Raw genomic sequence first — 12,565 nt, 5'->3', positions numbered from 1 at the left:
TCTTGTAATAAATTTGTGAATAGTTAGAATACTTTTTAGATGTGATGGATATGTACTTCCCCAAACTTTCAGTCCGTACGTAATATGGTTGGATTATTAAATAATATAATAACAAAGGGGTGTGCTTTGGAATATGATGCCTTAATTCCTGTTCAGCTTATTAATTTTTTTAATATGATTTTTCCATGTTAAATGTTTGTCAATTTCAACCCCAATAAAGGTAGCTGATTCAGTCTCTTTCACAATATTTTTTTTTTTTTATCGATATAGATCTGTTCACTGTATGGAACACACGTCGACCACTAATAATCATAAAGTTGGTCTTTGAACAATTAATTGTTAGACGGTTTGCATCACACCGTTTAACAACTTGGTCTAAGTAATTCCTGTTTTATTATCAAGGAATTTATTGCTGCTTTTTATAGATCACTTTTACTAGGTTTCATGGGGGAAGAACCTTTGACAAACAAACAACATGTATTTGTGGTCCCACGTCCGGGCATCAAAACCATCAAGAAGACAGAATGACTAATATGACAAACTTGTAATTTGATCTACGAACATCGTAATTGTGGTGATTTATTTATTTGAATCTTACTTTTTGAATAAGTTTTGGATACCAGCAATCTATCTACGCCAGTGTCAATGCATAATTAAATGATAAAGGCAGATTGTAATGCAGAATCTAACCATGTAAATCTGCTTGTTTTCATTAGTATGGGTATTGACCGTACTGCCAAGTAAAATCTTGTTATTATGGTGTTCAAAATGTAAATTGTGAGCATATGCATTAATTAACAGCATTATTAATATTATTATTATTATTATTATTATTATTATTGAAAGTAATATAAATGATTTCATTAAATAAAACAGTAGAGTTTGAATGTGGAGATCAATTTGCACATATACGGCAATGTCGTCAACAGTTTGTAGCCGTCCTTATTCTATCTTTATCAGGTCAGCTTCCAAACTGTAAAATATCGTCAAGGGATAATTCAAGTTGCAGCCCCATTCACTGAACACCCTGAATAACATTATAGTGGTGTATAACAGTATTGAATAGAAGAAGTCACAAGTGTGTTTATAACGAGCAGTTGTCGGTCATATTTAAAATGCGAATTGGGTAATTATAGTTACATGACTGCAGTCAGTGGCTATCAAAAGTCTTTCATAATATCGCAGTATAATGTTTATACCTGATGTGACACCCTATTTTGCACTGTCACTCTGTTCTATGATAGGCATAGCGATGTCAAAATCTGATTATCCTTTGTTGAACTCGCATGTAAATATATCAGCACAATGTGTTCCCTATTGAAAACTGTTACATATAGAATAATTCAGTTAAAACTAATCTGTGTCCCAGGCTTGACTTCTAAAAATATTGACTCTCTCGTGGTTCTCTCATTTGAATGTAGAATATAACATGGTATCCACTCCGTAAACGTAAATTATAATAGAAATTACAAACCCCAAACCATGTCGTGCGATATAACAAACAGCACGCCACGAAGTACATATCAGTGAGATGGATATATATATATATATATATATATATATATAATCAATATATCCCTCTCACCATTTTAAATTCAATATATCCCTCTCACCATTTTAAATTCAGAGTCGGGGAAAAAAAGTTAAATTGAGGCCTTCCAAAAATAGTTATAAGTGAATTACTATATGTATATACGAACTTGGTGTATTTGCATTTTGAGTAAGCGTAGATGTTCACTGAAAACACAATGAATTACAATACAGTGTTAAAAGCATTGTGCTTCACCGGTTTAACTAGTTTATCGTATTTTGAGCACGCAAGGTAGGTTTGCAAGTGAAACAATCATTTGTATTGTAATGTCCACATAGAATACATTAAACATATTTCGACAAAATTAAAACCCAGTGGATATATAATGATTCACAATTATTGACAGATTATTCATATGTTATAGCACTACTGTGCTTTGTAATAATGAAAATTGTGATGAAGATAATATTTCTAAATTAGTATGTATGTAATGTGACGAATACTCGATTAAATTTATTCATCCATTTGTACCATAATAGATTTCATCAGTCTTAATTTTGAATGGAACATGTGCTCTCTATTTGACTCCGGCCTGGCTTGGGTATGTGTTCATCTTACAAGTACATGGGATATTAGTTGAAAAACAGCCCTGGCGTTGTTGCACTTGTTAGAATCTCAACTCAAGCTAGCCGAGATTATTTGTGCTTCTCGGCAGTAACATGATGGTCAGTGAATGCAAGCAAGGTCATTTATGTCTGATCGTACATACATTATATGTTTATTTATAAAAAGAAATAGTGAAAAGTTTGATAATACCATATAATTTTATAAATGCACCCGCGCTGTGAATAAAACTGCAATACAGAATCATGAAATTAATTTTTAACATATCATATAAATGAATTATGACTGATAACGGGCATAGCGATGGCTCTATCTAGGAGAGTTTCATATCCATAACTTGGATAAAGAAACTTGTCGTGATATTCGATTTATGATCTTACCCTTACCCCACTTGGCTGCAATTTAATGAAGCCTTCATTTCCCCCCTGTGTCCCGTATACGCTGTCGAATGGTGATTTACGTTATGATGACAGTGTAATATGCTTCAATAGATTCTTGTGTTTCCAATGATATGTCATTCCTGTGTCGTGTAAATCTCCATAGATTTGTGCAAATCCTACATTTTATTGCAGTCACAGGTCAGCATAGTAGAAATAATCCACCCAGAGGAAGTCAATTAATTTGTTTTGAGATCTACTTGTAGGTAACAGCTGCCGTTTTTATTATTAATTCTTTCTGCTGTTTTTTTCTCAATTTAATACAGCGTGAAGACAATACATGGAGTGGCCGATTTATTAATTCAGATTCGTGTATACGTCCATGCACTTATTCATTTTCTCATTAAATTTAATTGAAGAACGTTCTACAGTTAATTAAATGTCATAATATGCACTGTAGATGTGCCAGGCACAAATCGTGTTCCACTAACGTCCACTCGAGTCTAAAAAACTTTTAACTATAAAATCAAAACAAGATATGATTAGTAATGTATATTATTAGTCTTTGCATATAACTATATGTTTTCAATTATTTATTTTGATATTCATTTATTAAGTTCATTTATGATGATCGAATATTACAAAGAAATTGATCAAACATTTTCAATATTATGATTGCTTTTTTATATCAAAATGACATGATGTAGTATCCATTTTAACCTTTAGTGGAGTTGATTGGATGATTTAACCACACATTTGTATTTTACGCAAGATCGTACTACGTACCAAGTAATCTCCCCTGAGACAAGTGCTGGAGACTATTGAGCTGATTGATTTGTGGTCTCATGTGACATGCAGAAACAATTACATCTCTGTAAAAAGCTATTTCTCATTATTATTTGCATATATGTATTGACCCTGTTAGATGTAGACAACATAAATGTGCATTATGTAAATTCTGATGTCGCTTTATGAGTGACAGAACAATTAAGTAAACATTGATTTATGGAAACATGACATTAAAATGAAATCGACTAAGACAATTCATATTCATTCATTCGTTCGTTCGTTCATTCATACATACATACTTAATTTGGAAGATAGTCAGGGCAAACCCACATCTTCTATGAGACCGAAATTAGGGTAGATCCTAGTCGTGGCGTGGTATTCTGCTACCCACTATGGCAATAATGTCATTTGCTATGTGCAATGAGGACACGATTAAAACATGAAACCAACAGGTTTACGTTTCCTCTGATGATACACCACGTTCTCATCTCTTTTTATTTTGGACTGCTTAGTTTGCCGACCACGACAGTTCAATGTATAATTTTTGTTGATGCTGCGCGGAGTGAACAAATGTTATATAATAATGCATATTTAATATGTATTGACAAATGTTCTGTCACATTATTTATTAATTACATATTAGTTGGATGATTATATAATGATAATTTCACAAATGCATCTCCTCAGTTTTCGTTTTAGTCAATGAATTATTGCATGCGGTGGCTCACAATTGATGCAATTAAAGTCACCTCTCATGTTAACTCACGGAGTTGTACGTACTCATTGCACGTAACGTGTATTCTGATCTATTACTCGTCGCATTATGCTAGGCATGTTTTACTATTCTGTGAGAGATTAAATAAGATTGTCGTCACACAAAAAAAGTTTCATTGTTGAAGTAAAATTGTTTACCTTGATTTATCATTTTATTTAAATAATAACATGGATAATCTAGAATATGTTGTAGTAGGTTTAATATAAACAGAATTGAAATCAACATAAATTATTTGATGAGATTTTGATTATATAAACCTGCATGCTTAAATTAGAGCATTCCAACTCTTGGATGCACGGTATTTGGCTCAGTGATGACTCGCACCATTGTATATTATCAAATCTGGTCATTTCAATTTATTGCTTCCATTGTGAGTCTTAGTCTCATTTGAATGAAACATGTAGAAATGTAGAGTGTATACTATACAAATACTTTCAAAATACCATCCATAATACATATTCAGTGGTGATTTTTACAACATTATTTGATATTGTTGACTATCTTCTTTGATATGATCACTCTGATATCACTTCTTGGTCTTATCCTTGAGGTCCACATATCATTAATTATCATTAATTATTGTGAATGCCCTTAGACTGATCCTTTCTCCTTGTGTACCACATCCATTTTTCTACTACAGTACACATTGTCCTTTGTATGTGCGTGGATGTCCCATATATACTCTTATTATAAGTTCATTAAACTTAGAATGAACGTAGAAATACAACTATTGAGTTTAGATTAATGAATGGGTATGTCAGTGATTTTTATTTCAGTATAATACATGAAGTATATTTTTGAAAGCAAGCGAATGTTCTTAATACACATTACAGTGTAGAAGATAATGGATACAGCCAGACCTTGCTACCATCATCCGCGTTAATAATGTATTAACAACTGACGCAGTTCGCTTTATATCCTGTAATTATGGTTATGTATCTGTGAGGCTTAACTTAGCCCCTGCATTTTAGATTTTCAGACAGAGGGTTAAATAAAGTATGACCTTACTCAACCTCCATATCAAAGGTCGTGGTTTATATTGATGATATAAAATTATCACCATTCCAGGTGTGGCAATCATTGAATTGAAATTTTATGAGATTATAATTTGATATTTTCTGAAGCTAGCGTCATGATATCTATATATTTGACATCTTCAATACACGCATTTAATGCTTAGTGCGTGTAATGTCAATACACTTTTCACCAATTTATCTGATGGTGTCACAAGCAGGACTCTACACTTCAATAAGACGTAGCATATAAATTAAAGTGATCTCTCCTCTTATATTCCATGAACCTGTTCCCAAGTGTATAAGCATATGTTGCATTAAAATGTCATCGTAAGCTCAAATTGGATACTTCAATCATTGAATGGAAATTTAAAGAAAGAACACTTGACTTTACACCGTACACTTTCACTAATGAAACTCTGATAATTACAACATGTAATTGAAGTGTGATGGCTAGTGTATGTTGTACTATAACATCTATAACTGGGGCCTATACTTGCTCATTTGAACTCCGAAATAACCTAATTACCAACATATTGGATGGAATCCCTAAAGGAATGTGACAGAACCCATTTACCATATCTTAGATAAAGTACTTGTTATAGTTTCCAGATTATAGTATTTGAATTTGAGAGATTACCAGCCACTCTGTAGCGGCTGAATATTTACCTTGCTCTCTGTCGTCCCACTGGGCGAGGATTGATCCCGTGCGAGTGTGGCAACTTGCAATATCCAAAGGCATTGATTAAATTGATATTGAGCTGAGCTTATTTATAGTTCAATAATTAACAGATGCATTAGATTTTCCGGTGCCAAGTGGGTGTACACATGTATTGCTATTTTGAAAGCTGTAACATAGGGGACGCTTTCACACACTGTATATGTCTATAAAAAACAAAGACATTGATTAAATTTGAGTCGAGCAGAACTTAAAGTTAAAGTAGTTTGTAATTATAGTCGTTGACAATCATTCAAAGTAACCACTAACATTTATTTTGCATTAATACCAAGACAATGATTACCAACTGCCGCTCTCAAAATATTATATTCATCAGTAGGTAGCTCTAACGTATTTTCAATCTGTTTCTGTATTTACTTTTCAAGGGTTCCATAAAGAGGAAAGCTGATGGGCCTGTGACCAATGAAAGGGACAAGAAGAGACAAGTGGGCTTAAAAGCTTTTTTCAAACCAAAGACAACGTGAATCAGTGGATAATTATATGTCACCAGTCATAACTACTGACGTCAGGCTGGAGATATACTACAGTCAAATGTCGATATCATCAGAAGGTTTGAAGGCTAATCAATTTTTAATTTATCTGAGTGTGTGACAACACGGTTGTCATCTGACAGCTTAGACAGCTGCAGATCAAGGCACTAAAACATTGCTCCTGTAGATAATTGGGATTATGCTTCACTTCCAAATTTGCTTGGATTATCATTAGTAAATTAGTGTTCCAGCTATATCTAAGTACTAGATGATTGAAATAAAAAAAACATACACACCATCATATTTGTTGGTACACATGATAAATATGCAAATGATTTGAAACTTTCTTTCTTTGTTTTATTCTCGAAATTTTGAGGAATGGTATAGGGGATTTCCATGCTGTTTTTTGTATTCCCAGCATTCTTTGCACACCTCTCTGTGATTCGCCGATGAATGACTGCTACTTTTCCTTCTGCATATGCGCAGTTCATGTTTTTTCACACAATGCACTAACTTGGCATATGTTTTTCAAAATTAATGATTTTTTTTCGGGGTTGAAAGAATTATATTACTAAAACTACATTTAATTGGAACTGTCGATTTTGTAGCTCGAAAATATATCTATTGATATAACAAAGAGACAGTCAAACACATATTTTTGATGGCAATGAATCATCATCATCATGGTGAGTTGTGTAGCCCTACGCATATTCAGAACATACTTGACCCCGGAAACGCTTTGTGAAAATACATTTTGAATACCAATTGTTGTCCAACTAATTTGGAACTTATTGACGAATGTATTGATTTCGGGAACCTTGCTTGCAATGAAGATTTTGTCGAATCCCATACGATTCAACATGGCGGTTACAGTCACAGAAATAACAACACGAGGTGATCTTGTCATTTATTTGTGTAGTAGACTGAGCATTTCATCTCATTTTCTCATCAAAATTTGAAACAGGGACTCGTATTTCGGTCTCCTACCGTTCAGAACCCTGTTGACCAAATCTGTTCATTCTTTGCAGATGCCTAGTACTTTATCTGGGACATATGAACATGCAGCGGTTTACTGATTTAATCTAAGATGGCCGACTGGTAGCTATTTTGATTTTTGAAAATGTGGTATCTTATGTATGCTTTGTCAATTTTGTTCAAATTTGGACATTTTTGATTACATGTTTATGACAATTTGTTGTCAATCAAATAAAAGATGGCTGACTGGTGGTCATCTTGCTTTTTAGTCCACGTTTAGACGCAGTGCGTGCGTCCGGACCTGTATGTTAGAAATGCCTGGACCAATCACAATCAAACTTCACACATACATTATACATGATATTATACATATGCACAATTTGTTTCACGATCTGATTCAAGATGGCCGAATGGCGGCCATTTTGTGCTAAAAATCATCAAAATCAAGCATTTCTCGGCTGTTTACAGATGGATTTTGTTCAAATCCATATATATACATTAGACATTATAAGACCTTGATGCACATCATTTTGTTTCAAGATCTGATTCAAGATGGCGGCCATTTTTCTGCTAAAAAATCCTATAAATCAAGCATTTCTCGGCTGCTTACAGATGGATTTTGTTCAAACCTGGTATATACATTAGATGTTATGGGACCTTGATGCAAATAATTTTGTTTTTCAGATAAGATTCAAAAAGGCCGACTGGCGGCCAATTTGTTTTAATGAATGTGGCTCTTGTACCATATCTCTAACTGATTATATTCAAATTTTAAATATTCATTATGCATGATGTCATAGATAGACAGATATATTGGTTTGACGATCTTATTCAAAATGGCCAAATGGTGGCCTATTTTGTGCTAAAAAAATCATCAAATATCAAGCATTTCTTGCATTTATGAATGGATTTCGTTCAAACTTGGTACATATGTTAGACATTACAGGTTCCTGATGCACATCATTTATTTTTCAGATCGGATTCAAAATGGCTGTCTGGCGGCCATTTTGTTTTAATGAATGGGCTTCTAGACCCATATCTCCGACTTGTTTTGACTGATTATATTCAAATTTTAAATATTCATTATACATCATGTCATAGATAAAGAGATATATTGGTTTGACTATCCTATTCAAAATGCCCGAATGGTGGTCATTTTTGTGCTAAAAAATCATCATATATCAAGCATTTCTGGCATTTATGGGTGGATTTCGTTAAAACTTGGTACATACATTAGACGGGTTCCTGATGCACGGCATTTTATTTTTCAGATTGGATTCAAAATGGCTGACTGACGGCCATTTTGCTTTAATGATTGGGGTTCTAGATCCATATCTCTTAAATTCTTTGACTGATTATATTCAAATTTTATATATTCGTTATACATCATTTTATATATATACATGTATTCAAAATTTTGAATGCTGTTCCAGAGCAATATCTCTCAATATGGACAAGTACTTGTTTGACGATCAGATACAAATGTCAATCATTTTAATGCTAAAAAAATCATATTCCTGACATGGTTATATTCCAACTATATTACTATAAACAAAACTATATATCTTAAATTTGATAACCATCGGGGACTGTGCCATGCATGGCTTGTTGATTATACTACTATATATTGGGGACCATTTTCAATCATATTTGACACATAGATTATGCAGATAGAAATACATGTTTGTGTCAGTTTATTCATAATCAGATCAAAGATCCATCTTGTTTTTTTTCGAAAATGTGGTATCTTGGACACGATTTTTCGATTTTAAATTTGATACAAACATTATACATGTTGTGATACATGTCCATGATGATTCATTTCGTGTTTTGTATCTCTCTACATGAGCCTGGACAAATGAAATTCAGTTTGGATACAAAAAAACATGAATAGCATATCCTGTTCGATTTCTGAACATATATTACGATTTCGGAAAAGTCATTTAATACATTTAATTTTTGTTGATACTAGACGATGCTTTTGGTGCATATTACTTCATTTCTAGAATGAGTAACATTCCCTTAATTCCATAATTTTTTTTCATAATTCATTGTTTTCTGTAACGAATTGTTCATGTATATTTGGCAGGTTTTCCAAATAGTGTGAATGTCATACATTTGTTTTTTGCTCCCCTTGAATTTCATGCATATGTATATTTTTACCTGATTGTTACACCTATTACATTCTGTTTATGCATTCATAATGCATTCAGTTATTTTGTACTTTTATTTTGGTAAACGGTAATTAATTCATAAAATAAAGTGTTTTCATTTTATTTGTGTGTTTTATATATTTAACAATGGCCCGGTAAAATGGTGTGATGTGGTGATAATTAGTTCTCATCATTCAACACTGATGTATCGTGGGTCTGTCAGCGGATTGTAAATTATTCAATTATGGAGACTGAACAGATTTGAACGAACAAATGTTTTAACATCTACACAAAATAAGAAAAATACAATTTCACCCTGTGAAGATATTGCAGAGTACAAAACATGTATATTACCTTGAATTTTTTGTTCTGTCGCTACCTTGGTGCGACTGAGCTGATGACTAATTCTTGGATAATTTCTAATTTGGCTCTGGAAATTTTGCTCACAAATGCTTTGTAGGGATTGGCTAATTTGTCTACTTGTTTACTATTTTCAGCTATACTTTTTTGTGTTAAAACAATCAATTGATTGAATATTGCTTTATTCAAATATTCAATCGAATCGATCTGTGTATATTAAATTAACTGGTTTGGTACACCCAAGTAACGCCGAGAGTCACTTAATTTACGACTAATGTGAACACTTTTGCGTTTGTCGCAATATAGATCTATATGCTGGTTGAAAAGAGAATTCACATTTCTCGATGTGTCGTTAAAATTTACAAATTTATATTAGAGGGGACATTTCTGGTATGGTTTTATATTTACCCTATATGCTGTTGAACTACGTGTCTAAAATTATGTCTAGCACATGAATGCATATGGTGAATGAAATATTCAATGGGAATATACATTTTTGCATTTACATATTGTCATCAGTTATATCGTGTATATTAATGATTTATTACAAATATTTACAACTGTACATTTTCACACAACTAAATAAATATTAAATCATTATCTCAATCCACTTCAACTTAGCCTGGAGGGAACACACGGAATATGTGAATTTGCTTTAGTCTCTGGTGATATATATTTATAAAAAGGAAACGAACGTCTGTTTATAAACGTCCCTCCAGCAAACTGTATGGTAGCCATGAATGTGTTATTGTCTACATGACATATGGTGCTATAAACACAGTATGTGCATCAACTTTCTTTATGGTAATGCAATTATTTGTATAAAATACTGCAAATATTATTTTTAGATTGAAGTAGTAACCTTTTCTAACAAAAAACATTATACCATATGTTACGTAAATAAATGAAGGAGCGTCAGTTTTACATAACACAAATGGTACATTGCGTTGAAATCAACAGGTGGTATTAGGGTGAAAGTGTGAGATTCACTATGTACGCGTAGAAGATACATTCAAAGGTAAATTATCATGCGTGGTTCACTGCATCGTTATTGAAGGTGCGAGGTTTACAACGTCTAGAATTACAAGCGATGATAACTACGTGCGTAAATTGAAATGAGCGTGTGAGTAAAGATGTTAGATTCGCTTGTTACGTGCGTGAACTTAAATGTTTGACTTAGTAGCTATACATCTTTTTCTTGTGTCATATTATCAAAATATAAATAAAGTACTGGGAGAGGAATCCAAGCGCTAGTTTGCTTGAGTATGTGCACTGCTAGACTATAGTATTCTGGTCACTGGATTTTCAACTGCCTCAATAACTCTTGATTATCAACGGCAGCCCGGTAAATGGGACGTTCATGTAGGCGAATACCTCCAGGTGCTGAAGGGCGCGTAATTCATTACGTTTAAAATGTATGGCGTTGTTTTGACGGTATTCTTCAGATTGATGAAGCACTCGGTGTTTCCTAGGCTCCGGAACCTTTATTTACCACAGGTAATGAAATTATCAGCGGATGTCTATCTCCGATGCATCGTTTATCATGGTGTTGGCGTGGGTGATTAAATGATAATATGAATCGTTGCAGTTCTTATCAGATTATCTCGTTTCCTTGCTGTAATCAACGACTTGGTATTGAAGTGGAACGGCGCAGTGCATTCGCAAGTTTCGTAGTCGATAAATCAGAATCGTTGCTGCTTTGTTGCATATTTTGAAAGAAATAATGATAACTTACGGGGAAACGAATATTCATCCCAATGTCCGATTCTTCTAATATATCAGCGTGTTACTTTATCATTCAATAGAAAGTAGGTGGGAACTGTGGGATTTATTCTGACCTCATTTATGAGCTTTGTTAACTTAGCACAGCTGTTACAAGGCAATGATATTTGGAAACTGGAGTAAAGTTATAACGCGACAGTCGTGTTCGAATTTTGTGTAAACAGACTGTAATTGACATCGTTGTATTTATCGCATGGGCCCCATAACCACCAAGACGCGATGACCATGGCTCTTTAAATAAACAACCAATAAACAATTATTTTTAAAGAAAATCAACAAATAGGAATAACATAATCGTTGTTCGGGTGGTGGAATATATCAAGCCCCGCACCTTGTCTGACGACTCTGGGTTTCCTCCAAAACAATATCAACCTGAACTTAACCAGATGTAACTTATTCGTTGATCAAGTTGATACATATGACGTCACTGTCTACCCATCGAACCGAATGAGTTGTTAAAACACCACTGTGGCTGTTGCATAATCCGTGACGAATCGTCAATAGACATAAGTGGACCAAAATGATGTGCACGGAAAAGTCGAACTAGGTACAATTTTGAAATGACGTCTCAAATATATGCGGCTTCACGTCATACACGCATTTGTAGTCTATAAACCGTCGTGTGATGTTTGTTGACATCAATCATAAATCAAACATAGGGGACATAGTTAATCTGTGAAATATAACTCATAGTACAGAATTTATTCTCTTGAATTGACTTTCTGAAATAAAATATTTGAAATACAATTGATAACAGCAAAGTGTATGATGTATGCCATGTATTACTGAAACACATGGTAAACATCGACTAAAATTTTCGTCATTGTCTTAAAGTGAACTCCAATCTCTATTTGATTTATCACTTTCCCAAACTGAAATGATACAATGTTGCCAATAATTTTTAGGTAGCCTAAACATGTATACGTTGTTAATAGTTGTCACCCAACCTCAGTTCAATCTGATTATATTGGAAGTTA

General features: G+C 33.4%; 1 protein-coding gene across 1 annotated transcript in view; it reads left to right on the top strand.

Annotated features, from left to right (window-relative positions):
* Nucleotides 1-6,650, top strand: part of LOC100373318 (adenine DNA glycosylase-like) — a 36,909-nt gene extending 30,259 nt beyond the window's left edge. Inside the window, exon 11 of the mRNA XM_078009307.2 lies at nucleotides 6,214-6,650. Coding sequence (XP_077865433.2) covers nucleotides 6,214-6,312 — 99 coding nt within the window. The 3' untranslated portion in view covers nucleotides 6,313-6,650. The remainder of the gene's footprint in view (nucleotides 1-6,213) is intronic.
* The last annotated feature ends 5,915 nt before the right edge of the window (nucleotides 6,651-12,565 follow it).

This window comes from Saccoglossus kowalevskii, chromosome 9, assembly GCF_978046115.1.
Source record: "Saccoglossus kowalevskii chromosome 9, keSacKowa6.1, whole genome shotgun sequence".
NCBI lineage: Eukaryota > Metazoa > Hemichordata > Enteropneusta > Harrimaniidae > Saccoglossus > Saccoglossus kowalevskii.
This window is presented reverse-complemented; position numbering and strand designations above follow the sequence as displayed.